This window comes from Mustela putorius, unplaced genomic scaffold (assembly GCF_011764305.1).
Source record: "Mustela putorius furo isolate JIRA1106 unplaced genomic scaffold, ASM1176430v1.1 tig00003942_pilon_pilon_pilon, whole genome shotgun sequence".
Classification (NCBI taxonomy): domain Eukaryota; kingdom Metazoa; phylum Chordata; class Mammalia; order Carnivora; family Mustelidae; genus Mustela; species Mustela putorius.
In genome coordinates this window covers 2,657,341-2,685,042 of record NW_025422087.1, presented here as the reverse complement: position 1 = coordinate 2,685,042, position 27,702 = coordinate 2,657,341, and the positions used below count along the sequence as shown (strand labels likewise).

The window sequence follows — 27,702 nt, the reverse complement described above, 5'->3', positions numbered from 1 at the left end:
CCCGTCACGACAGTTCTTGAATCTTACACGCCTGAACCCACTTCAGATCTCAGGTGGCCCCGCGCTCGGGAACCTAGGGCAGTCTTTCACTTCCTGAGTCTGTCTGCTCACCGGCAAACCGGAGGCAGTGCTTCTTAAACCACAGGAACCATAAGAACATTTATGAAGTATTTTACTCAACATTAAATTAATAAAAGAGAACGCCGGCAAGAACTGCCCTCCGCCCTCCACACTTCTGCGGAGGACTTCCGCCTTCCAGCCAGACGGCGCTCCTCCCTGCGTCACCTTTCCTTTAGAAGACGTGAGCCGAAGCCCCGCCCACTACGGAGGGCGAAGGGGGCTCCACGCGGGGGCCGTTCCCTGGCTTCTTCCGCCAGACCTTACAATCGCCGGCCGGGCGTAGGTAAAGCCAAAGGCTAGGGGCGCCGTGCGAGGGGGGCCTGCGCGGGAGGACGTGGGCTTAGGCACAGTCCTGCGGAGGAAGCGGCTTCGCGCTCAGCTTTGTCCCTGGAAGGTCAGTGCCCCCTCTGCCGCCGGACGGAGCGCGGAGAGGCGCCGCAGACCCTGCCGCGGGGTGGGAGATTCGGCCGGTCTCTAGAACCGTCTTTGGGTCCGGGATGCTGACCCTGCATCCGGGAACCGCAGGAGCTAGACCCGACGCTGGCCCTTCGGCCTCTGAACGTTTCGCCCCGCCATCGCGGCGTACATACGGGCACGCGTGCACGCACGCCGGCCCTACGTCCCCACGTCCCTCTCTAGCCGGAGGGTGCTGGGGGACCACTTCCCTCTGTGGGCGTGGCCGCGGCTGACACACGTGACTGTCCGCCGGCGGGGAGAGGAGTAGCGGGGAGGGTTGCTAAGTGATTGGGGGATTTCTTCTTTCCCTACTCACAGTTTAATAGGCTCTATGGCACAAGACTCTTGAACGAAGTAAATAAACTTTCCTACAGAAAACTCGCAGTCTAAGAAGGTGCAGAGTGGAGGGGCGTTTGCAAAGTCAGCGACCTCTTAGTATGCCAGGGACGGGACAGTAAAGGATAAATCAGATTCGTTCCCAGCTTCAGAGAACTTACCACCTATTGAAGGAGAGAAACAGCAATCAGATAATCACCAGATTGTGATTGTGATTGTGATTAGTACTAAAAGGGAAAAAGATAAACTATACTACGCGAGCATTTAATGTTGGGCATTAATGCTGAGCTCAACAGACAGATGAGGGGGCAAGGGAAGTAGGGGCTGGGCTGATCGGCTTCGTTTGGAAGGTAATCAGAAGAATGCCTGGAGAAAGGGAGCACTAAGCAACAATCCGGAGCTTCCCAAACTTAAGGGAAGAGCATTTCAAGAATTTGGACGGCCAGTGTGGTTTAGGGAAGTAGAAAGTTTTGTATAGAACGAGGCTGGAGAGGTGGCACGACCCTTTAGGCTTCATGAAAGATGTTGGTCATAATATGAGGCAGTTTTATGGTGGGGAGGGTGGGGATGTGTGGTGACAGCCGCCCAGGGATAACGGATTGCGGTTCCAAGTGTGTAAATCCTAGTTAGGTTACTGGTGGGAATCTGGTGGTGGCAATGGGCGTGGGGAGAAGTGGTTGGATTTGAGTGGAATTAGAAGAAAATTTATGAGACTTGGTGTTGGGTTAGCTAGGAGAGTGAGGGAGAGCAGAGATGGAAAAGAGGGGTACTCTTTTGGAGGATGGACTGTGATGCTGGGCACCGAGATAGGAAGTTCTGGAAGAGCAAAGGACCAGGTAGAAGATACATGTGCTGGAATAAGTCCAACGTTAATACTGAGTCTGTAGCTCTGGATTTAAAAGCTTTTTAAAAAACATTTCCTGGATGGCCATTAAGCTATTTCAAGAAGATAAGTAAAATATAAAGCAAGTTAAATATTTTATAGGTAAAAAAATATGGTTAAGTAATTGACCAAAGATATATGTCAGCTTCTTTCAGTGTTGTAAATTGGCGTTATTGCTCTTAAAAAGCTAACCTGAGTATGGATAGTACTTTGTATTCCTTATGGAAGAGCAAAACCGGAGCCAAGGGAGAGCACCATGAAGGCTCAGTGACCATGGTTCAGTCCTCTGGTATTAAGGCTGCAGAGCCCACTGGAACAGAACACATGGCCTGTTGGCAGGTCTGCAGGCAGAAGCAAGGATTTTGTGAAACTCTTTTGAAAGGTGTGAGGAAGGATCTTAAAGTCATAGGAACTGGCAAAATTAATTTCACAAATATTTAGTACTCTAGAATCTATGTAGCTTTGATCCAACCTCCCTGGAAATAACAAGTATTAGTAAGTATGAGCTTGTAAATATCAGCTATAGAGGAAAGAAGAGCAGTGAGTGTGCAAACAATTTAATTTCTTACAGGACAGGACTCCCTCATAACCACATATTTAAATCATATTCCAAGAAGTTTCATTACAATACATTATCCGTACCTCCTGAAGAAGTACTTGGTAATGCAAAATAATGTATCATAAAGGGAATACAGCTGTCTTTTGGAGCAGTAATCATTTGATTACTTTTTTTTTCTTGTACAAAAATGCTCATAGCAAAACACACACACACACACACACACACACACACACACACCCCCAAACCAAAAATGCTTATAGCAACTTTATTCATAACAGCCCCAAACTAGGAACATTCTAAATGTTCATCAATAGAAAACTGGATTTAAAATTTGTAGTATATCAATACACTGGGACAGTTCTGAGAAATAGGAACAAACGAGTGACACCTCCAACAACACCATTGAATCTCAAAAATATGCTGACGTGCCTTACAACAAAGAGTACATAGGCTTGATTACATTTGTATGAAATCTGAGAACAGACTATGATAGAAAAATATCAGAACAGTTGTTGCCTCTGGGTGGGGTTGGAGACTAACTTAGACATGAGGTAACTTTCTGGGGTGATGGTAATATTCTGTATGTTAAGAGGAGTTGTGGGTGGTTGTCAAAACTAATTAAAAGGTATATTTAAGATTCAAACTTTTTTTTTTTTTTTAGATTTTATTTATTTGCGGGAAAAAGCAAGAGACAGAATATGAGCCAGGGAGAGGGCCACCAGGAGAGGGAGAAGTAGGCTCCCTGCTGGGTGGGAAACCTGACGAAGGACTCCATTCCAGGACCCTGAGATCACAACCTGAACTGAAGGCACATGCTTACCCCACTGAGCCACTGAGCCCAAATTTATATGTAAATTTTGCTTCAAAATGGAAAGAGTCCAAATACTGAACCCTAGTTGATGGAATGCATGCTGAAGTATTTGAGGATGAAGCATTTGAAGATGTCAGTGTCTGCAACTTTACTTTGAAATGCATCAAAACATAAATGGATAGAAAGAGGAATAAATAGATGGGTAAATAAAACAAAGATAGCCACATGTAGAATCTAGATGAATGGGTATTGGCGTGTTCAGTGTACAGTCTTTCAAGTTTTCTGTATATTTAAACATTTCCATGGTAAAAGTTGGGGGAAATAGTCCTCAAAGAATATTAGTCATTTTAAACAACTGTACACTTAGTGTGAAAGTATAAAGAACGGCCCCAAGCTCTCCCGAAATACTGTGTATGGAAGTAGCCATGTATTTATTTTGTAATTTCCCACTTTATGGCTTATTATTTAAAATCCTTTCAATTTCTTATGGAATATGTAGGTCAAACATTAAAATTACTCTGTGTTGTGTGCATTTGGAATAATGCCATTGTCATTTTTCTTACATGGTCCCAGGCACGTTAGGGGTGGTATTGAAGAGGGCCAAGCAGGGGAGTGAGGACTGAAATTAGTGGGACTTGCTTAGACAGAAGAGTGAGGGGGCTCTGAGGGCACTTGTCCGTTTATCCTCCAGTGCTTGAGGATATGGAGTTTTCCACGCACCTAACCAATCTCATGCAACTAAGGAACAACAACAAAAAATATTATATTTTCTCCCCACAATGTGGAGTCAGCTGCGGAATTTAAAACTCCCAGTGGGTGCAGAGAGCTGCAGCCTGGGATGATCTCGATCAGATCCAGGTTTCTGTGAAACCAGATATGGCTGTCTCACTACACAATTACGTATTTTAAGTAAATGACTTTAAGATAATTGGCTTTTCAAATAGTTCTGGATGTCTCTGAAGGGATAGCTGTGGCAGTGAGTGACTAAAGGCACCTATATTGTCATAAGAACATGAGAACTTACTGCAGTTTGGACTGCTGGCTCAGTCAGCTGACTATTTGTTTGACAGTTATCAAACACATTTAATTGGAGAAATTTCATGAAGAGCAAGGCTTTCTGTTTTGCATCCACCCGGAAAGCTTTCTTATTTATTTATTTAAATATTTTATTTGTCAGAGAGAGCACAGGCAGGCAGAGGCAGAAGTGGACTCCCTGTCGAGAAAGGAGCCCTCTGTGGAACTCGATCCCAGGACACTAGGATCATGACCTGAGCTGAAGGCAGCCACTTAACTGACTGAGCCACTCAGGCATCCCCTGGAAAGCTTTCTTAACCTTTTCTTAACCTTTGCTCTTATACTCCCCAGAATGCCTAGCTTAAACCACTGGCGCCCACTAACGTTACAGTGTTTCATCATTTATTTTCTTATGTCTTCCTTTTTTGAGAGGGTCTTCACCCAGTGGTTCTTAACAATAGAGGAACAAGGAAACATCTTGTGTTTTGAAAAAGCATTCCCAGATGATGCTGGTAGGCCTCCAGTTTCTGAGAACCACTGCTCCAAAACATGTTCCCTTTTAACCACGAGTTAGCCAAACATTGCACAAGTCCTACTTGGACATGAAACCATCTTCATTTATGATGGGGAGATACTTTTAGACTGATGAAAGCTAGATGGAGAATAAAGGTGATCTGCATTACCAAACAATTCAGACTTTGCAATCTGTAAAATTCCGTAGACATAGAATTCATCTAGATAAGGCCTTAAAACTAATGAAGAGAACATTTTTTTGAAGATTATATAAAGCCAGAATGCCAATTTATTAAATTATAGTGACGTATCTAACTTATATGGATTGAAACAGTCCTATTGGCACGACTAGTGAACTGTTTCCTTTCTTCGGGTAGCTGCTTCTCTTTTTAACTTTTTAATTATGAACAAAATTAAACCTAAAGGACAGTCTTAAGGCTCAATAATCAAACATCCACATAACCATAACATAGATTCAACAAATGTTGCCATGCTGCACATGTATTTTCTGCTGAACCTTGTCCAAGCAAGTGGCAGATGTCATGGTCCTCTACCCTGAATACTTCAGAGTCCCTTCCCAAGAACGGCATTTTCCCACCTGAGACAGTCAAAATACTTCTCAGATCGTACCTGGTCCATCAGCAGTCTTCTTACTTTTCAAAAGCTTGTCCCCTATATCTCAACATCTCTTTGTAGTTGTTTATTTTTTTCCCAAACACATTGCATTTTACAATTATGTCTCCTCTTTTTATTCAAGAATAGCCCCCTTCTTTTTTCATTCCCTTTTACATTGACCTTTTTTTTTTTTTTTTTGATACAAGCCACGGTCTGCATTTGTCAGATTGTTTCCTTGTGGTGGTGTCTGATTTGTTCCCAAGTCTGGCCCTTGTATTCCCTGGAAACTGGAAACCATCTAGAGGCCAGACCAGATTCTGGTTAAAGCTTTTTTGGCAGGACTGTTTCACAGAAGGTGTCACCCCCATGCCATGCCACCGGAGGAAGTGTGCGCTAGGATGTCAGTTTGTCCCATCGCTGGAATGCTGAGTCTGACCTTAGGTGAAGGAGGATGACAGCCAAAGTGTGTTTTTTCCCATTTCAGTTTGCAGGTAACCTTTGAGTCACCCTTGAGCACCATTATAATAAATACCTTGTTTCTTCATTAGCTTTGTATCTAATGGTTTTCGTATCCACCCTTGCCTGGACCTGTTACTTGATTGAAGGTGGCAAAATGGTGATTTCTAAATGGCTTGTCTTCTTCATTTATTAGCTGGCATTCTCCTCTAATGAAGAGCTTTTCTTTACCCACTGGGGATGATTGCTGATGTCAGTTCTTCCTAAAAAGGTAGGGTGAATGGTTAGTCCTTTCTCTTTACCAATTTTAACGGTAGGGAATCCGGGTAATAGTCATGGCGGTTCTGGCAAATGATCTTTCTTTTTTGTAGATTTTTGCATATTCCTTGTGTTGAAACAACTTTCTGCCATTGTTCCTTAGTGTTGTGATTACCACACATTTGGGCCAGTGGGAGTCTGTCCATGCACCCAACCTGTGGATAAAACATAAACAAATGAAATTACAATAGTGTGGGGGAAGCCAGAAAACTGGATATTTGGTAATATAAAGGAATGATTATTAATTGGGGTAATGTCATTATGGTCATTAAAAGACAAAAGAAGCCTCACCTCTTGGAGATGACTTACTGAGGTATATGCTGGTGAGATAGGATTGACCTTGGAATAGTTTATGGGCTGCTGGGGTTGTAGGAGAGTAGATGAGGCAGAGAGGAGGCTGGTTTGGCTACATGCTATTAAGAGGCTGCGTGATGAGTGCTTGAGGCTTTATTATACTGTTCTGCCTGAACATGTTTGAAACATTCCCGAATAAGGGGCGCCTGGGTGGCTCAGTGGGTTAAAGCCTCTGCCTTCAGCACAGGTCATGATCTCAGGGTCCTGGGATCGAGCCCCGAATCTGGCTCTCTGCTCAGCCTGAAGCCCTCTCTCTCTCTGCCTGCCTCTCTGGCTACTTGTGATCTCTCTCTCTGTCAAATAAATAAATCTTAAAAAAATTAATAAAAGGAAAGAAAATTGAAAACTTTATTAAAATTTTAAAAATGGTACAGAACTTAAAGAAAAATATAGTTGACAGTATTTTTCTACTCCTTTTCCTTTTCCTGCAAAGTGTTTTTAAAGCTTAAAAAAAAATTCTACATCATTTTTCTGAAATCATCTTTATTTTGTAATTTCATTTATTGGTAAAAAGTATTTCTTCCATGTAAAAGATGGAGGAAAAATGACAATTAGGAAGGATGGGGGGGAAAATCACTTGTGTCCTTTACCACAAACAACCAGGGTTTTCATAAATTTTATTTTCTGTTTTTCCTATGCTTTGTCTATTTATATACTTTCTTGTTTTTGAAAATCCTACATTTTGAGAAAAAAAAATCCTACATTTTGAAATAATATTCTCTGTTTTAATGTGTTGAGAATTCATTACCCAGGATGCAGTCGCTGTCTTCCATTACTGTCAGCGCCATCCTAACTCCTGGTGAAATTTGGTAGTGCTGTTATTTTTCTGATGCTAAATGGAAAACAGTCTTCTCTGGTCTCCTCAGGCTTTTCTGCTTTTTTGGTCTTGGGGCTTCCTCCACCAACAAATATCTGACTTCTTTTGTTAAACAGGAGTATCTCAGCTACTTAAAGTGCAATCTGGGGGGCATTTGGGTGGCTCAGTCAGTTAAGCATCTGCCTTCGGCTCAGGTCATGATCTCAGGCTCCTGGGATCTAGTCCTGCGTTGGGCTCCCTGCTCAGCAGGAAGTCTGCTTCTTCCTCTGCCTGCAGCTCCCCCTGCTAGTACTCTTTCTCTCTCTGTCTCCGTGTCTCTCTCTCTCTCTCAAAAAAATAAATAAAATCTTTTTTAAAAATAAATAAAAATGAAAAAAGAAAAAAAAAGATCCAGTCTGCTCTTGTTCTTGAGTTTTTAGTATATGTGCTGCCGAAGCGAGCACCTGTTCTTGAGTTTTTACCACATCTGCAGCTGGAGTCCTGACCGGTAGCGACTGTGAGTTCATCTCCTCCCCTGTGGGTAGAGCATCTGCCCTTAGATCTCAGTGAGGCCAGTGACATTTGGGAGGCCAGCCAGAACGTGAAGCACATGGGCTACCTGCATTTGTGTGTTTTGCTAAGGAATGACGCATCTGAGGACCCAGGGGTCAGACACCAGCAGACACCACCTTCCCTCCTGGCTATTCCCTTTGGCTCAAACATTGGTTCACTCAGCATGTCTGTGCTCATAGGGGCTCTGGGCTCTAGTGTTCGGAACTTGTATTCTCGTGAGGACAGATTGTGCACATGTGTGCAAAGTAGCTATAGACTATGGCAGGATGTGGATTCTTTCAAAGGCAAGGTAATGGATTTGAAAGTGACGAGGGTACAATGTTCTTTAGAGTGGATGGAGAGCTCGCTGAGCAGTAACCCTTAAGCCGAGGGAGGCCTGAGGTAAATGAACCACGCAGCCGAGGGAAGGGACCTCCTGGGTGGAAGGACCCAGAGGAAGACTGTGTTCGGTATGTGCCAGGAACACCCCCTAGGCCAGTGAGGTTGGAACAGAGCTGGAAGAGGTGGGATAGGCGCGGTGGGCAGAGGTGGGTGGGGGCCACTGTGGGCCTCTTCAGGACAGCTTGGGCTGCAGTCAACCCAACCCAAGGCCTGAGACAGGGTGATGATGGAGGTTGCGTCAGTGATTGTACAGCTCCGTGGGATCAAATCTAGGCACCAGAGGGCACTTCCAGTTTTGGCAAACATTCTAAGTGACTCTCCTGCAGGTGACCCAGGGACCATTCTTTGAGAAGCACCGCTGAAGGCCCCTCTCCCTTCCTCTTTGGTCGTGGACAGGCCCACCTCCCTGAGTCCTTGTGTTGCCCACCCCAGATGACATGATTGGGCCCTCTCTTTCCTCCTCCAGCCTGCCCCTCTAGGCTTTGCCCAGCATATGAATGGAAGGAGAAAGACTTATTGGGGGAGAGAAGCAAGTTCAAAATCAAAATGCCATTTTTAAGAACAGTGGTTATTCCTATGAAATAAACCAGAATCACCGTGTGTACCAAATGCTTCATTAACGTTGGCTTGTCCTGCCTTCCCTTGTGGGTCATCGTACAGTTTATGAGCTCAGCACTCTGATTTACGACAGGATATTTCCTTCCTGAGAGTCTCCATCAGTGCTCCCACGGGGTCAGCTTCCTTCGTGGGGGTCCCTTTCCCCAGAATAGAGCTCTTGTCTTCTGTGTACCAGTGGATGTATTGATAAATTGTCTTAGCAGTTGATTGTATTAAAAGCTTATGAGTTGGTGTTTATGAATCACCAAGGATTTTATATATGCATTCTCCTAAATAAACCTTTAGGATGATTCTTGGTTTTAGAGTTGGCACTACAAGATCCTTGGGAAATAGGGTCAAATGAGCTAGTATTGGGGGAAGAAACGACGGAAAATGACAGCATGTGCAGGTACGGTTTATTCTCACAATAACTTGCACTGGGGACAGTACATCCACCACTTAATATGACTTCAGACCCCTGACAGCGCATGTCATTGGCGTAAATTCCCCAGGCACTGATCCACAACGTTCGCAGGTGACCTAGGCCTGCAGCCTCATACACGCCCTCCATGTACGACTGTATCAAAGCACAGCAAGGAACTGATGGAATTGTAACAAACCTTCTCTCTGCTTTTTAGGATGGCCGCCCTTCTTCTAAAGAGGCTAACATCACAAACCATAAAGACTGGAAGTAACTACATCAGCCGATGTCCTGGTAAATGCACCCTGCGTGAGACCATCTCAGCGCAGCGGTCCCTCAGAGCTTCTGTCCCAAGACTGTCCTCCTGGGTTCATGCAAAAGCTTTCAGTACTGTTGCGGACCCCCAGGACGAAAGAAAGAAGAAGAAAAAGAGCGAGCCGGCTTTTAATAGCATCGGGAGAAAAATTCACGAGCGAGTCATTCACGTGCTGGATGAGGCGGGCAATGATTTGGGAAACATGCACCGAGCAGACGTGATCAGGCTCATGAATGAGCGGGACCTGAAGCTTGTGAAACGGGACAGCGGCACCGAGTCTCCCCAGTACCAGCTCTTGACGGGGGCACAGATTCATAAGGAGCAACTGAGGCTTCGGGAACTGGAAAAGGCCAACCCCAAAGCTGGTAGGTGTCGTGCTGTCTGCAGACTGAGTCCTCGGGATCGTGGACCAGCAGTTGAGAGCAGCATCTGCCACGGCTCCTCGTGACCTCGGGGATGTGAAAAAACAGGGAAGTGTACGGTCTCCCCACCCCTGCTCACATGTTTCTTCAGCTTTCCATTATTGCCATTCCATTTTTTCCTGGATGCCCTGTGGACAGCATCTCTTCCTTTAAGCCTGTGTAAAAAGGTGGAGGGTGGGGGATAAGGTACACTCCCCAAAGTGATGAAATCACTTTTCCCTGTGGTCCTTAGCTCAGTCTCTGATCTGGGGGTGGCAGAACCATTCGCAATGGGAGTGAAAGGAGACTCGGAGGGGGCGGATTCGAGTCCCTGTTCCAGGGCTGGGCCATTCTATTCCCCGCCTTTCCCCCCACATCTCTAAAGTGGCGGTGCCTCATTAATTGCTTGGAAACACTTTCTAACCTCCTAGGTGATTCAGGTGATTCTAACCTCCTAGGTTCTCCCACCCCAGTGTTTTGTTACAATATTGGTAAGTAATGCTCATTTACGCATTTTGCCAATCACCTTCCAATGCCCTTGTCACGGATGCCTTCGTGGAACCATGAATTGAATAGACCTGGATTAATCACGATTCCTGCGAAGTGCTGATCATTACGGAAGAGTGTTTTCTGTTAAACAGCCTGGGACAGGGACCAGGAACACTGGTCCCGAAGCCGCCACAGCGAGGTTGTGTGTCTTAAGAAAACCACACACTGTCTGTGGCTCAGTCTTGTAAGCCCACATTCAGCAAAGATGTTGACTAGAAAACAAAGAGCATTCAGAAGAGGCCAACTAGGATGGTAAAGGCTTCAAACTGTATCCCAGAAAAGTCGTTGAACAACCCAGAGAAGCTTGGAGAAGACCCGTTGCTGTCGTGAGCGCTACTTGGAGGGCTAAGGTGTTAAAGGCATTATTTTGTTCTGAGAGAGACCTAGAACCAGCTGTAGGGGCTTGAGGGAAGCAAGGAGGGGTTTCTTTTTTTAGAAACACTGCTTTTATTTTGGGAATTGGAAAGCATACAGAAAAATATAAATACCTACTATCCACTGTCCAGAATGAACAAGCATTAACATTGTTGTGCTTCAGATTCTTAAACAAAATAAAACATCCCAGAAAAGTTGGAAGTCCCCTGGCGCTGTTTCCCGGTGCTGTCCTCCCTTTCCACCATCGTGGACTCTGGGTGTAGTAGATCTGTGTTGTTAAGCTTTGGTTCCATAGAAACAGTGTAGAGCAGGATTTTATACACATAAAAATTACATCTTGCTGTTTTCAAGAGCCATGTTGATAGAACAGCCGTAGCTGATTTATTATAATTACTAAATTGAATCCTAAGGATATACCATATACCATGGCTTTAGTGCCTTTGCGTGGACACTGGGCTCGTTTCCAGTCTTTGATTGAGAACAATGCGCCTGTCAGTGTCCTGAGCCTGTGGGGCAGATGAGCAGTGTTTGCAATTTCTTTCCCCACATCCTCACCCACACTTGGTCCGCTCCTCTCATTTTTGTCACGCTGATGGGTAGGAAAGCCTGTCTTATTGATTTGTGTTTCCTTTCACCATTTGAGTTGCCTCCTCTGTGAATTACCAGTTTATCGTCCCTGTTTTTCTACTTGTATGGTCCTCCCCCACCCCCGATTTATTAGGGTTCTCTGTTCTGTGTGATGCCAAAACCTTGTCCCGGTTCGATTTCTTTGGTTGCCCTTTTTAAAATTACCAGTAGTGTTTTGATAAAGGAAATTACCAGTTTTTTTTCTTAACAAAATCCTTCTCCCGTCTTGAGGTCACACACTTTCCTTTCTCCTGTTTTAAAGTTGTAATTTTTTCACATTTAGTCAGTCCTCCTAGGGAGATTGTTGTATGGGTTGAGACCCAATTTTTCTCCCGTATCAAAACCCTGAATTGTCCCAGCGCTTTTACTAGGTAGTTTGTTCCTTCCCTGTAAAATAATTTTCGAAAAGTCAGGGTTTCCATTTTCGGAATACAGGACACAGGGAGCTCCCTCTTGTCTCGTGCAGTCTGGATGACCCCACTGTCACTAGGAGGCCATCGCAAAAGGAGTCAGATGAGAAGAGGACTTCCCAGCTGCTGCTTTAATCAGAAGGAAAAATAAGGATAGTCAAGTTTTATCATAAAGCTAGACTCGTTCCTTTTAATAAAAAGGACCATTCTTTTGTTCTTTCATCACGTGAAGGTAAGGATTTTGGAAGCATTCTGTACATTACAGAATATCTACTTTTAAAGGCTGAGACCAATATACTCTTCCTTGGCAGGTAAAAAATCGGTACCTTTAAATCTGTCCATCTCCCTTGTTTAAAAAAACATTTGAAACTAAGTCAGAGAGGAGTGTTGGGCCCCCGTGCCAGGCTGATCTCTCCTGAAGTGTGTGGTACGGCTCAGGTCCCATGAAGAGACCAGTGAGCAGTCCTAGCACCAAGTCTTCCTGTTTCAAACTAGGACCTACCCTGACAAAGGAACTCAGTTTTTCTTCAAATATTGGACAACATGACTTGGATACAAAGAGTAAACAGATTCAGCAGTGGATTGAGAAACAGTACAAAGTTCAAATTACTATAAAGAAAGGGAAGAACCCAGAGGAACCAGAACAGAAGATGGTGAGTACAGGCAGGTATGAGGAACTGCTCATGGTTTTTGTTTTCTGATCTAAAGATATAATTGTAGAAAATCTGGAGAATGTAAAGGCAAAGACGAGTAATGGCTAATTCTATCCAGTGATGGCAGTAGATTTCCAATTCATTTTTCAAAATGTAAGCATACTCTGTGTACATCACTTTTTCCATGGAAGCGTATTTTGTCATGTGAAAACATTGCACTGCATAATCGCAGGGCTATCTACTATTCTTTTTACAAACTGCACAATATTTATAATTTAAAAACATAAGATTCATTTTTAAAAGTCTCCTATTTATAATGCCCCTGAGAAGCATTATATATAAAGTCACACTGCCTTTCTGGAAAATAGCAGTTTATATTCCCAGGCTAAGTTTCTAGAATATTTGTTTTGTCCTTAGAGTCCAAGACCTTAGCAGCTAAAAGGCAGCATTAGTCTGGTGGTTTCCGCCCTCACTCCAGGTTAGAATCACTTAGGCCTAGGTTTCAGCCCAGAGTCTCTAGAACTGGGTGTATTCTTCTAATCACCCCAGTGACTCTGTGTTACCAATGTTAAGAAATGCACTAGACTGACAGCTTGGGGGATAAAGAGGTCCTCTGTCAGTACTGAAACCCACTGCTTTGTACCTCCTTTTTTGGAGATGGTAGAAGGGCCCAGACACAGTCCCACAGTGCCAGGACAGAGTGGGAATTTAAAACTGTCAGCCTTCAGTGCATCAGTTAGTTATGTGGCATTTGTAAAACTCCACATGGTTATTGTACAGGTTTCAGTCAGCTTAACCAGATAGGCACAATTTGATATTAGGCAGTCACTTAACAGCAATTCAGGAATGCTGATTTTTATGTGTATTAGAGCGTTAACACTAGAAAGCATCAAAGACAGTTTTAAATTTATCTTTGGGTGTTTTCCCTTTCTAGGAGGAGATCTGTAATCAAATACTCCAGACCATGCCTGGACTAGCTACCTTCTCATCCCGGCCACAGCCTGTTCGGGGAGGAAAAGCTGTAATGTGTGTTCTTCGTCATTTGAGCAAAAAGGAAGAGAATGCCTGGAGAGAAGCTCAAGGAACCCAGAAAGGAGACGCTTTGAATAAAGAAGACAGAAACAATCAAGAATCAGATGTTGTGCATCAGTGATTTTAATAAAGAAAAATGTGCTTCTGAGTGGAAGTCAATGAGATGGCTGCTGTGCATCATTTAAACAAAGCAGGGTGAGGTTCAGCTGAGGGCGAGGGCCGCAGCAGTGGAGAGTACTTGGTCTTCAGTACAGTTCAGGGTCTCTCCATTTTTAGGTGCAGATAAGCCTTGTTCTTGCTTCCTTTTAGGAGGAATATAACCACTGAGACGAGAGGCCAAACTCCGTTTTTCACGAGAGGGTTTTACCTTTGGAGATAAGGAAACAAGATAATGGTAATTCAAAATCAAGCTGTGTGAACCAATCTTCTACTAGCTGTAACCCCCCCCACCCCCACACACAGCGCTCCTTTAGAACAGTGAAGGTCGTGCCCTCCCTTCCACAGCAGCGCAGGCTCACTCGCTACTAAGGAGCTGAAACATTCTAGATTGTATCTGGCTGAGGTAACTGGTGTTTAAAATCAACAGCTTGCCTGACTCAACTTACTTTGAGCTTCATTTTCTTCTTATCAGGGTCATGCACAACGGCATGCCTAGTGAGACTTTGCTACAATGAAGGAGAAAGAAACAGTTAAATCTTTAGAACACTGCCATTTTGGTATCTCTTAATAGGAAAACTCCATGACTTACTTAAATAAACTGTCCACCTTCTTTCTGTTACATCCCGTTGAAGGATGTGACCTCAGCTTACAAAGATTCCCCCACCAGAGCGAATTCTTCCTCAAATCCTAGACCTAAATCACTACCTTTCTGAAGGACCCAGGTTAGGAACTTACACAGTCTCAACCTCCACCGGCTTCTTAGTTGTTCGTAAGAGGAGGAGAAACCAGTTCTGAGTGAGCTATTCCAAGCCGAAGAAGGTTCTTTTAGCTGCACCTTTAGGTGAACCTCAGCAGCATTCCGAAACCCCAGTGGAAAATCTGACCGAGGCCTTCCCGTCCTCAATAATGCTGACCATCGTCAGCCCCAGGTGGTTTTCTAACGGTCTGGACGCACTCGGCGCCCGCATCACTGTCTCTTCAGACTCAGCTGTAACTCATGGTTCACACTTGTAGGAGCACCTGCCAGACTGAGGGTCCACAGAGCAGCGCGGGTCATCTGGTAAGTGTCCCGTTCTTACCTATTCAAGTCACACCAAGATCCAGACTCGATCCCCAAGTGCTATAGTCCCTCATGTCCTTGTTGCCCACTCTCTCAACCCCTAAAAGACGACAGTCTAAAAGGACACCCAAGTATTATCATACTCTTATAATTAATAAGCATGTGGTACTGCAGGCCACTGGTTCTCAAGGACATGAAGACCCGAGGGTTTGTTAAATTACTGGGTCCCATCTCCAGAGTTTCTGGTCCGGGGAAGGCCTGTGGATGTGCATTTCTAGCAAGTTCTCAGGTGACACCGATGCTCCTGGTCCAGGGCCATGCTTTGAGAGCCACTGGCATAGGAAAATCCGGTGGTTCTGCAGACCTGAGTTAAGAACCGCTCCTGCTGGGACGCCTGGGTGGCTCAGTTGGTTAAGCAGCTGCCTTCGGCTCAGGTCATGATCCCAGCGTCCTGGGATCGAGTCCCACATCGGGCTCCTTGCTCAGCAGGGAGCCTGCTTCTCCCTCTGCCTCTGCCTGCCATTCTGTCTGCCTGTGCTCGCTCTCTCCCCTTCTCTCTCTCTCTGATAAATAAATAAAATCTTTAAAAAAAAAAAAAAAAAAAAAAAAAGAACCGCTCCTGCTGAAGCCAGAGTGGAAGGTCCAGAGTACCCGGTTTTCCCCATCTGTAGGTCCTGGGGCACCATCTTGAAATCCAGAGCTCCCAGGAACCCAGCTGGGAAGCCCCAGACCTAAAGGACAGCATCCGGGAGGGCGAATACTTACTTTCATTGCGAAGGTTTTGCCACAGCCAGGATGTTCACAGGTAAATGGGCGCCGTTCCTCATGAAATGAGAGAATGTGGCTCTGGAGGTTAAACACGGTTGTGTAGGTCCTACCACAGCCTTCCCTCGGACACCGGCATACATCCCTTTCCGGGGCATGAGTTTTCATATGCTGCTTAAGGTAATCCTTGCGCTTAAATGTTTTCTGGCATACTTCACATTTTATGTCCTCTGGTGGAGTAGACAGACAAACTTAACCGATTTCCCCAGGTATGACCATACAGAGAAAATTTACTTCAATATAGAAGTAATATATTTGATGCTGAAAATGTCATGATTATCATAAATCAGAAAACGAAGTCCAATTTTTATTGCTTGGAAGTCTGTCTCAATTCTCCCATGCTCTTGTATTACAGAAAGTCACTCTTCCCTTACCAGGGAGCAGGGGTTCTCAGCATGGTAGCTGCGGGCAAAGGGAGATTGAGACGACCAGTTTCTTTCCTTGTCTGCCAATACATAAAGCGCTATTTCCCAAACTGTCCCATTGGCCACCAGTGCCTCCCAAAGTTCTTGACTACTAATTTAGGGGTGCCTGGGTGGCTCAGTCTGTTAAGCCTCTGCCTTCAGCTCACATCATGTTCCCAGGGTCCTGGGACTGAATTCCACATTGTGCTCCCTGCTCAGTGGGGAACCTGCCTCTCCTCTCCCTCTCTGCCCTTCTCCTCCCTGCCTTGTGCTCGCTCTCTCAAATAAATAAATAACATCTTAAAAAAACACAAGTGTGCACAAGCAATTTGTTGCGTAGCTCCTCCTGAACCTGGGACCACAGCTTTGTCTGCTCATGTGCCAAATGGCTGAGGTACCCAGCACGTCTCAAAACATGACATGGAAAAGTTATTATTTTAAGGCCCATGTTTAATATTTCCCTCTTTAAAAGCAGTTCTATAGCGACAAATATTTACACTGTGCCATACACGTCTGCCTTACCTTTGTGGGTTTCTCTCACATGTTTTAGAAGTTCTGTCCATGTTTTTGCCACAAAGGAACATTCTTTTTGACACATATAGCCTGTTGAGAAAAAAATACATTGGTGCATTGCCTTTCATAAATATTCAGCATAAATACCAAACATAATTAGAAAGGAAACTTGTAAGCCTACATAATCTTTCTCCAATCTCCCAGTAATGTTCAGTTAGTCTTTAGAGGTGGGAATAAAAACTCAGTTTTGCAGGGAAATCTAATAATCATGTAGCAAGGTAGTCCACGTAGTGTCTTAGGTCTGTACACTTCACAGAAGCACACTGTTCCCAGTAAGTTGCTGCCCTTCCCCAGCTGCCATGGCTTGCAGCGCCCTGCCCCTCCCTGCTTTATGCCTGCCTCTTGTGTTCCTCATGAAAGCTCCTTGGTCCTCTGGGCTTGGCACACCACCAACACTACGTCTCAGGGGTTGTGTGCCTACGCCTGGCCTCTAGTCTTACTATCTGTTAGTTATAAAATACAGGAAAGACGCAGAGTGCAATTAAGGGAGAAAATAAGAACCCAGAGGAAACACTGTAGACAAAAGCAGACATCATGCGAAGCACCAGAACTGGAAGAATCTGTCACTGTTAACAGCCAATCTGTATTTCACCAACTCAATAGACAGAAACTAAAAGGAATGAGGGTACCTCTTACTCTTCAGCTACTAGTGGAATGTTTAAAACAACAACAACAAAACCCCCATATACTCAATACTTAGAAAACTGGAATACAGAATAAAAAAACCCTCAAGGAGGGGCACCTGGGTGGCTCAGTGGGTTAAGCCTCTGCCTTTGGCTTAGGTCATGATCTCAGGGTCCTGGGATTGAGGCCCATATCAGGCTCTCTGCTCAGCGGGGACCCTGCTTCCCCCTCTCTGCCTACTTGTGATCTCTCTCTCTGTCAAATAAATAAATTCTTAAAAAAAAAACAAAGCCCTCAAGGAAACAGAGAGAAGATTCAAGTAATTTAATCAAGTCTTTCTGGAAAAAGTTACAATCTGCTAACTCCAAAATCTCGAACTGTTATCCAAGCCCTGAGGATGCCCCTAATGAGAAGGAGGACACAGGCATCAGAGGTAACAGCGGTGAAAAAGCCAACCATAGCACTTCATAGCCGGAGCGCTAACCCTCTCAGAAGCAGAGAACCCCCAGGCACTTGTGGCAGACCAAGAGACACCGGCTGTAAACAGTGATGACAGGAGTGGAAGAACAGACGAGGGCGTGCAGTGTCTCTGGTCGAGTCTAAAGCCTGAACCTACAGCACGCGGTCCCCACCTAGATCGTGTTGGGTGCCACGGGACCACGGCACAGAACAGAGCATCTTACAGTCAAAGAACTTGACACAACACATACACACACACACACGCTCTCTCTCTCTCTCTCTCTCACACACACACACACACACACACACAATCTCTCCTGGGGTCTCCTCAAAGCGGGGGCCACCTGGGAGCGCCAGACATACCCTCATGGACCTTCCTGTGTCGCTTCAGCCTGCTAGGTGAGGCGAAGTGTTTGCCACATCCTTCCTGGGCACACCTGGGTTAACAACAGGTCCCGTATGAGCCAATCCGCTTTTGTGGAGCATCTGCTGAAGGTCAGTATTACTCTGTCCTTTTCTGCTACCCAAGTCTCTCCCCACCACCAAACCAATCATAAAGAGGATATTTGAAATTGAGACCAAATCCCAAGTGAAATTCAAGTGACTTGACCAGCCTCGAGACCAAACAAACTAAGAGTCATGACTTCTTTTTTTGGCATTGTGATCATATTAAAGTGTTCATCTTCACCCTTCTGAGACTGGGCTGTTTTCATGGCTACGTGACAGCTGAGGTAAACCACTAAGGCATTCTCAACTGTCTCCTGGGTCTCACGCTGCCACCTCGGGACAGTGTGGAAGGAAAGCAGCGGCAGACGCACGGGCTCTGGTGAGCCACACAGGGCATAGCCGCTTCCGTGCAAAAGGCCCGGGTGGCACAAGAGGTGGCAGGCCTGCCAGCGAGGAGACGCAGGCCCTGCAGTGACCCCAGGCAAGCCACGGCTCTGGGGGGACCAGGAAGGCACTGGGCAGGATGGTGGCCCACAGAGAGGCTGGCTAGTGCCCTTGAAGATGCACCTCCGAGCAGGCAGCTGGAGCTCCCTGACACCCTCAGCAAGTCCAGGCCCGTGTGTCCAGTCACCATCCCTGTTCCTCAGGAAGGCCACTCTAAAGTAGACTTCTGCTCTGTAGCAAAGGAATGCTTCGTGTCTGTATAATGACAGTTCACACAATTAAACAGCCTCTCTGGGACGCGGGGGTGGCTCAGTCAGTTAAGCGTCTGCCTTTGGCTCAGGTCATGATCCCAGGGTCCTAGGATCGAGTCCCATATCGGAGTTCCCTGCACAGTGGGGAGTCAGTCTGCTTCTCCCTCTGTCTGCCGCTTTCCCTACTTAGGCGCCCTCCCTCTCTCTCTAACAAATAAATAAAATCGTCAATAAAAATAAAAATAAATGAGCTCTAACTAAATAAAGTAATTTCTTAGTTCTCCCTTCGAGCTTCACCACAACTGCACTAGTTTACAAATCATTTAGAAATACATTAACTATTTCTGTTGGAAAGGAAAAGCACAATCAAACTTTTGAAATGCCCCACTATATCAATGGGCATTCACGGTACAGAAAAGCGTTAAGAAATGGTTTCTGAACACTTGCACCCAACCTCCGCCTTTCAATCTTATCCCCCCCTCAACTGTAAGAGAGCCCAGGAGCGGGAAGCACCTACGTGAACAGTGGCTCGTTGGTGTGCTGGCACTGGTGGATTCTCAGCTGCTGGTGTTTCCTAAAGGCCTTCTTGCAACCTTCAAAAGTGCACTGTTTAATAAAGGTTCATTAGTCTGAAGAAAAAAAAGAACCATTCACAAGAGAATTCCCTCAAGATAAACACATTATGGAAACTTTATACTTGCTACTTGCTTCCACTGAGTTACTGTCAAATTCTAGGCCAGGAAGCTTTGAAGAAGAACCTATTTGTAACAGCTTAAGAGTTTCGTTTGGGGCAGCCTACCCATAATAAACCTCATCAGCACGAAAATGTTTTGCTTTCAAAATAAGCCGCTGTTATGTTAGCTAGGAGTTGGGCTAAATTCAGGTATTTGGCAGACAAAATCTGGTTGATAAGCATTTTCGAAACATGGACAATAAGCATAAAAATAGAGAATTTAGGCACAGAAAATCATTCATACTTACTACATATTGTTTTTGCTGATTTTCATGTTTACGTTCAAAATGTTTCTTCAAGTTTGATTTTGTGTTGAATTTTTGATCACAACTGCTGGCTGTACAACTGTAAGAAATTGTAAAAATCAAAATATTTACAAGCCGAGGGAAGAGAATTTTTAAGATGCATATATCATCCAACTTTATAAAAGTAGTTTCCCAAGTACAGTATGAAATAGTCTTTAACAAATTCCAAAGTGTTAAGTCAGTGTCAGCCTCTCAGTTCTGATATGATTACCAAGCACGGAGATGCGTTTTTCATGTGAGGCCTCTGAAATCAGGCATAGTACAGCACACACGCTTTGTGAACCGGGCAGAGGGAAAGTGGAAAATACTAGTTCCCAAAAGCCCAAACCCTGCTTAGGCTTAAATTGTATTTAAGTTAAACTGTTCTCAATTTAGAATTGAATAACCTTAATTTTGCTTGAAATGTCACAATAAGCTGCATTTCCAAAAAAAACCTCCAAAATACTAGTTTCTGCTTACCATCAGAGGTAAAAACAGATATTTAGAGCAAAACCACAAACCATATGGCTTCTCGCATATCATCAAGCCGTTCTAGTTCCCCACCCCTTAATGAGTGCTTCTATATCTCACCCTTGAATTACCTAAATTCTTTGGGCGGTTGCGTTTTTTACTGTGTGCTCTTCTTGTGATGAGTTCTCCAAAGCTTGGTGGACGAAGCAGGACCTCCCTGAGAGCCCTGATCTCAGCTGTCACTCACTGATAAATACTGGGTAATAGTCCCGTCGGGCACAGGGACAGATGGGAGACACACAGGTAGGGGCCGTGCGATCGATGGCACTAGAAGCACACAGGAGGGGCGCTGGGGCAGAGACCACTATGAATTTCAACAGGGGTTGTTTTTGACTTTGGGAATAGAACGCAGTTTTAGCTGGGTACACGATGAACAGAAATAGAGCTTTTTCCAGCCTCCCTTGCAATTAGGGGTGGCCACATGGCTCTTTTGGGCCCGTCCAATTAAAGCAACCATAAAGCATCTGAGAAGGGGCACACCTTCTTTTGCTCCTTCGTCCACCCTGGTGGCGGAACGCCTGTGTGACAGCTGGAGCTCCAGCAGTCCTCCTGGAGCATGATGTTGAAGCCCCAAGATGAAGATGGCAGAGACAGGCTACAAAGAGCCCAGGTCTCCTGACTGTGGCACACCCCTCAACTGTCCACTCCTGCATTTCAGTTAAGCAAGAAAAACAGAGACTGTCTTGTTTAAGCCACTAGGGTGCTGGGTTTTCTGTCACTCTGGCCTTGAATCCTGATCCAAGCATCTAACCCAACACAAGTTGGGGCAAGAGGACAGGGCCCAGAAACGTCCTGACAGGAAGCAAGGAGCAGGCACAGAGACCCAGTAGATGCAGGCAGCGTCACAGATGGGGCTGCTGGTCAGTTAAGTGCTGCTGGACCAAAGTTTCATGTCAGAGAGTTAAGCAAACAGGGCAAGATCATGAAAAGGTGGGGTCACCAGGGTCATTTACACAACATACTAAGATCCTAGATTTGGTTATGAAAGCCACACTTAAAACCCGTGCCCAGCCTTAAAAAGGGAAGCAGTCTGGAGGCAAAGAAAACACCATTCAAGTGGGAGTTAAGAGGCTGGAGTAAGACCACAGCAGCCGGAGGGACAGAGTCTGAAGGACAGGGTCTGAGGGACAGCTAAGAGGGTGAGGCACCCAGGGGAGCTGCCTTGTCTCTGCTATGGGTCATCAGGTAGACACAGATGCTACCCGACAAGAACAAGGCAGGTGAAGACCAGGCAGGTGAAGACCAAAGGAAGCAGAGCTCAGACTTGACTGGGAGGGATTTGCGCCACAGGAAACTTAAGGAGTCAGAGAGACATCCAGCAGCACTGTCCAGATGGGAGCCTGGAACTGAAGACGGGTCAGGCGAGGGAGAGAGCTGGCCAGGATTACCACAGAGTGGCCTTGGTCCAGAGGGAAGAACATTTCAGCTTTCCTGGTCCCCCTATGCATCTGTACCCAGCTCATTCTCCTTGAAGATTTCATCTTTTAAATAGCACAAAGTATCTTAGCTCAGAAACCAAAAAGCATGAAAAGGGACACTGCTGCGTGACGCCCCACCACTCAGGAGAGGTGACACTTTCGGTTTTATTAAGTAACTTTTAACGTTGCAAATATAAATACAGATTCTTCCTGTCCACTCTTCCCTCCTTTTTTTTTTTTTTTTTAAGATTTTATTTATTTATTTGACAGACAGAGATCATAAGTAGTCAGAGAGGTCAGAGAGGCAGGCAGAGAGAGAGGGGAGGAAGCAGGCCCCCTGCTGAGCAGAGAGGCTGATGTGGGGCTCTATCCCAGGACCCTGAGATCATGACCTGAGCCGAAAGCAGAGGCTTTAACCCACGGAGCCACCCAGGCGCCCCTCTTCCCTCCTCCTTTTTACACGCAAAAAGGCAGTTCTCCGTACACACTCTTCTGAACTTTGGTCTTTCAGTGACTATGCCTTGGAGATCCTGTTTCCCAGACAACACCTGCACTCGTTTTCCCAGCTGTAGACTATTCTACTGTGTTGCTATGCTCTTTAGTCCCTCATGACCAGCAGGTGGGTTGATCCCAATGCTCCGATCCTACTAATAGTGTTGTGCATAACCTCATACATGCATTTAATACAGGCACGAGGGTACCTACAGAATAAATCCCCCAACGTGAAACTTCCAGGTCAAAAACTATAGTCCAGCTCTATTTTCCAGACCATACTTAGTTACTCTCTGCTGGGCTAGCTGAACTACATTTTGAAATCCATTAAGCTTTACTTAGGGCTATTTATTTTGATGATACACCGTGTGCTTGCGCGGAGGCTGAGATAAAGACATCTGCCCCCCCAGTAATTTGTCCCATTCCCGCTTGCTACCACGCTGGTCACACAGAGAGGTGGCTCTCCACGTGGAAAAGGACATGAAGATGATCCCGTGTCAACTACTGACAACTCACTTTCCCCAAGACTGTTTGGGCCTTAGTGAGACATGAGACACTTCACCTTCACCATCATCTTAAAACTAAAAGAAAACAACTCAGATCATGAGAAAACCTTACACGCAAGGAAATGTCTCATGGAACACAATTACGATATCAAATTCCAACATGGGCAATACCGGTCTCCTGTATGTAGCTCTGGACAGCTAATAGAGTATTATTTTTTCAATGAAAACTAAGTGTTTCCATGGAACATTCTGTTCTGTTCAGTGGATCTCCAAGTATGGACGTCAGACCAACAGCATCATCACCTGGGAACTTTCTGGAAATGCACATTCTCTGGCTCTACCCAGTACCTATGGAATCAGAAACTCCGGGATGGGATCCAGCACTCGGGTTTTAACAAGCTCTCCCGGTGATTCTCAGCTCCCTAAATCTGAGATCCAGTGCTTTAAAGAAGTAGCTGATTCAAAAGGCAAGCAGTAACTCCAAGAAGAATAAAATAGGAACCCGGTGTGGAGAGGTGCAGGGCTTAATTTGAAGAAATACAAGATAAAACTATGAAAAGCTCTACTTCTTCATGCTTCTGTCTCTTATCCCAGAAGCTTATTTACTGGTTCATAAAGACCCTGTAACCCATGGAGGCAAGACTCTGCCAGAGAACCATTATACCATCTAGTCTGAACAGAGTGTTTTGGGGGGAGGATTTCCCAGTCAGTATCTACTGTAAAAGGAAGAAGAGGGGTGCCTGGGTGGCTCAGTGGGTTAAGCCTCTGCCTTCGGCTATCGAGCCCTGCATTGGGCTCTCCCCTCAGTGGGGAGCCTGCTTCCCTCATCCCCTCTGCCTGTGTCTCTGCCTACTTGTGATCTCTGTCAAATACATAAATAAAATCTTAAAACAATAAATAAATAAAAGGGAGAAGACAGGATGCAAACTCAAGACAACTTCAGATAAACTCACTGCTGAAGTTATCACACACAAAGGACCCACAAAACCCCCTCTTCTCTCCCACATATTCAAACCCAGTCTCCTCTTGGACCCAGAGAAGCAAAGGAGAGAAGCTGCTCGCTCTTGGTCTTAGGAGTGAACAATCTACTTCCTTACCAGGAACGATATGCCAAATACAGGTCGATATGCCAAATACAACCGCTTCAAAGGCCTCAGAATTGTGCTCTACTTACGCAAATGGCTTTTCCCCCGTGTGAATCAGGATGTGGCGACTCAGATGGTAGTCCCTGACAAAGGCTTTGCCACACCCTTCATGGTCACAAGCAAACGGTCTCTAGCAGGAAGGAAAGAAAAAACAGGTCAATCCTGCCCCAGTTAGTAATTCTGGTATTATTTAAACACCTAAAATTGTACAGGAGGCAAAACCATGGACGCCACCTCCAGAGATGGTTTCCTCTCAGTAAGTGCTGAGCACCCGAGGCTAGAAAATGGTGTTCTACAAATGCCACAACTTTCTCACAAAGGCAGTGTGACAGATTTTGTTCTATGAATAGCAGATGAAATACGCAGGTAGCCTTCACAGTAAGAGATGGCACTGCTAACCTACTTCTAGCCTGACAACAGGCTTCACCGGTACCACCCCACCCAGCATGGCCAACATGCACATGTTTCCAACCACAGCATATTTTTATCCATTCGAAGCCTAAGGCACAGGAACATGCAGGTTCCGTCTCATCCCAGACAAGCGCAATGCCTATGCTAAGAGAATGCCCAGCACACCTCCAGGAAGATATTCACAGGTGCCAGAGCAAAGCCATCAGCTCTCAGCCTAACTGCAACCACCACCTGGGACCCAGGGAGGAAGGGTCTCCATTCTACACCTACAGTAAAAGTAAAAAATGTCCCCCAAATCACCAGTTTTATTTTATTATGAAAAACGTAACCCCAAGATGGTCCAGGAAGGAGGTACCAAAGCCTCAAATATCAGTACTAGTAGCAAAGCCACTAGACAGGAAGACAGAAGAGTTTATTACTGGGGGAAAATGCATGGAACTTTGCACAGTATTTATAAGTCTTTTTTTATTGTTTTTGTTTTTTTTTACTTGATTAATTAATTTATTTTATTTGACAGAGAGAGATCACAAGTAGGCAGAGCAACAAGCAGAGAGAGATGGAAGCAGGCTCCCTACTGAGCAGAAAGCCTGATGATGCTGGGCTCGATTTCAGGACCCTGAGATCACGACCTGACCCAAAGGCAGAGGCTTAACCCACTGAGCCCCCCAGGCGCCCTTGTTTTAAAGAGAGGGCAGTTTATTTATCTAGAGGGCAGAGCTGAGGGAAGAGTTGGAGACTACTTGCCCCATGTCCCAAGATCACAGACAGTCTATCCTTCCTCTGGGCCATGGCTCTGGGGGTGACCCACCGAAGGGAGAGGAGGCTCATGCTGCCCCAAAGGTTTTCAGGGAGGGACACAAAAGTGACCACATGCTTCCCTACTTGGACATACAAGTTTCAGAACCCACAATCTGAGGGACAGAATGGGCAACAGAAAGGACAGGGTGGCAGAACTTAATGGATGTTTTGAGTGAAGACAGTCACTGGGTAAGACTGCCAAGACAACTGGGTAGCATGGGTAAAGTCAAGGGCAGAAAGGAGCAGTGAAAACAGTAGGTGAGGAAGAGGGAAAGATTCGGAGGAAATGGTCAGCCTTCCAATGCTGGAGAGGGTAAGGAGGATGGGGGCCATGAGGACATGTGACGGAATGAATAGCCTATATGTGTGGAAGGTGTTAGGTGCAAAAGCAGGGGCTGCAGGCCTCTGGTTTAAGAAATTAAGGGCCTTCAGAGGCACCTGGATGGCTCAGTCGGCTGAGCATCCAACTCTTCATTTCCTCTCAAGTCGTGACCTCAGGGTCATGAGATCCTGCTCCACACTCAGCACTCAGTCTTCTTAAGATTCTCTCTCTGCCTCTCCCTCTCCCCACTGAACTCCCTCTCTTTCTCTCCAAAATAAATTAATCTAAAAAAAGGATGGAGGCAGAGGAAATTGGGGGCCTTCATATGAGGCAATGTGAAGCCAGGTTCTGCAAAACATTGGGAAATTGGGCAGATTCCTTGGCCTCCATGAACTTCCCTTTCCCCAGAGATGATCTTCCAAAGACTTCGTATTGCCCTCAAAATAAAACCCAAACTCCAAACCCTATTTGTACCCTGGCCAAAAAATCAGCCCACCAGACATGCTTCTCAAACCTCCTCTTGTATTGTCCCCAACTCAATCACACTCAATCACGCTTCCTTCTGCAGTTTGTTTTTTTGTTTTCCTGCCCAGACTGTTCTTCTCTCTTCAGGGCTAGAAGGGTCCTGAATTATGAAGGAATGAACGCATGCTGCTTGCTAAAGCTCCAGTACTTAGAAGTCATTCCCCATTCCAGTTCCAGGACGCCAGGGATTAAGTCAGGTGTCTGTTGGGGGTAAAAATAGGGGATATAGAAGGGATGAGAATAAATGTATCCTTCCTCTGCACCTATTTACAGATTACCCGGAGGTGATGACTGGCCAAAGCTCAAGATCAAAAGGGAAGCGTTGGTTTAGAAAGCCCCGAGCCCAGGACAAGTGTCTCGGTCTCAGAACGTGTCTACCTCTCCTCGGCTCCTCCCAAACCTAAGGCAGAGCTGGTTCGCCTCTATGATCCAGGCTGCCAAAGATAAACATGTCTTGCAAAGGCATGTGCACCCACGTGCTGCCCCTGGCCTCACGGACAGAGCCCGCCAGGCCGGCCTCCACGTCCCGAGTCCCTGGGGCTGGACGCCACGCCCCTCCGCCGCAAGGCTGGTGCCCGGTTACCTCCCCCGTGTGCTTGCACAGGTGCGCGTCTAACTTCCAGGCCTTGTTGTAACTGGCGCTGCAATCAGGGAAGGAGCAGATGAACCTCCTATTGAGCCCGGAGGGCGGCGGGGCGGGGCTCTCGCCGGCTTCCGTGAAGGCGTCGGCGATGGTCAGGGATGACACACCCTCCGCAACCGAGGCAGGCGGCTCCAGGGCGCCCCGCACAGTGGGTCAGCCAAGTGCCGAGACACGTGCAGCAAACGGCTGCGCGTGACCGACGCTCAGCCCTGCGCCTTCCGTTCCGGGAGCACCCTACTTGCGAGCCCTCCGCACTTCCGGGAGCGCGACCTCAGCGGAGCGGGACTGGAGCGGCGGCGCACGCGCAGATAGCAGGCCCCGCCCCGCGCCGGCGCCGCATCCGCGCATGCTCCGGCAAGCCGCTGGCGGGCCGGCGCCCCTCCCGCGCTTGGGGGGCGTGGCTTCCTCATACCTAGCAGGAGGCACGGTTGGTTTGCGACCTGCTCCCCATCTCCTCCACCGCCCTCAGCACTGTGTCGTGCATAATTTAAACTAACTTGTCCTTACATTATTGATTTGGCTTCTTATGGATATGTTTGGTCGTATGCTTTCTACGTGCTTCCTGAACTTGTCTGCGCGTTAGACTTAAGTGGAGATCTTTTACAAATTCCAAACCCAGCGCATACCCCAGACCAATTAAACCACAATTTCTGGAGGTAGGACATAGGAATCAGAAGTTTTGGAAACGCCGCCAGGCATTCGAGTGCTCATGGAAGTTTGGAAACCATTGCCCTAAGGCCTTGGCCTCTCCAAGTATGGTTTGCGGACCAGCGACATTGATAGATATCAGAACCACAGACCTACTTGAATCAGATCTCCAGGTGGTGCGATGCACATAAAAATTCGAGAAGCGCTGCTCAGAGGCTCAAATGAATATAGGTGTCTTTTTTTTTTTTTTTTTTTACGAGGATCACATGTTTAAAGGATGTCCTTGGATGAGGGTAACAATGATGGGATAGATTGTCTGACATTCTGCCAGGTGTGTTTTTTTCATATCCTGCGTCATTCCAAATCGAAACGGGTCTTTGTCAGAGGGTGATGAACAGGTCCCTGTAGAGAAGTTTCGAAAACAAGCCAGGGCT

At 46.0% G+C, this 27,702-nt stretch overlaps 2 protein-coding genes across 6 annotated transcripts; one reads left to right on the top strand and one right to left on the bottom strand.

The window, feature by feature from the left end:
• The first annotated feature begins 248 nt into the window (after positions 1-248).
• Positions 249-13,725, top strand: MTIF3 (mitochondrial translational initiation factor 3). Of its 5 annotated transcripts, none has more exons than XM_045069704.1 (5): positions 294-514; positions 5,960-6,034; positions 9,421-9,884; positions 12,377-12,534; positions 13,469-13,725. In XM_045069704.1, exons 3-5 carry the CDS (start codon positions 9,422-9,424, stop codon positions 13,685-13,687), a joined length of 840 nt encoding a protein of 279 aa, XP_044925639.1. In that variant the 5' UTR covers positions 294-514; positions 5,960-6,034; position 9,421; the 3' UTR covers positions 13,688-13,725. The 5 variants fall into 5 exon arrangements, with proteins under 5 accessions (XP_044925638.1, XP_012906277.1, XP_044925639.1 ...); XM_045069705.1 differs by having other exon boundaries at positions 306-403; XM_045069703.1 differs by lacking the exon at positions 5,960-6,034 and having other exon boundaries at positions 249-403.
• Positions 13,667-26,968, bottom strand: GTF3A (general transcription factor IIIA). Its single transcript, XM_045069720.1, is given in 11 exon segments — positions 13,667-13,879; positions 13,881-13,933; positions 14,168-14,231; positions 15,551-15,780; positions 16,537-16,617; positions 18,034-18,107; positions 19,330-19,418; positions 19,794-19,890; positions 23,951-24,051; positions 26,561-26,854; positions 26,891-26,968. Coding segments are annotated over 11 exon segments (1,272 nt in total). The 3' UTR covers positions 13,667-13,768.
• Positions 26,969-27,702: the final 734 nt, after the last annotated feature.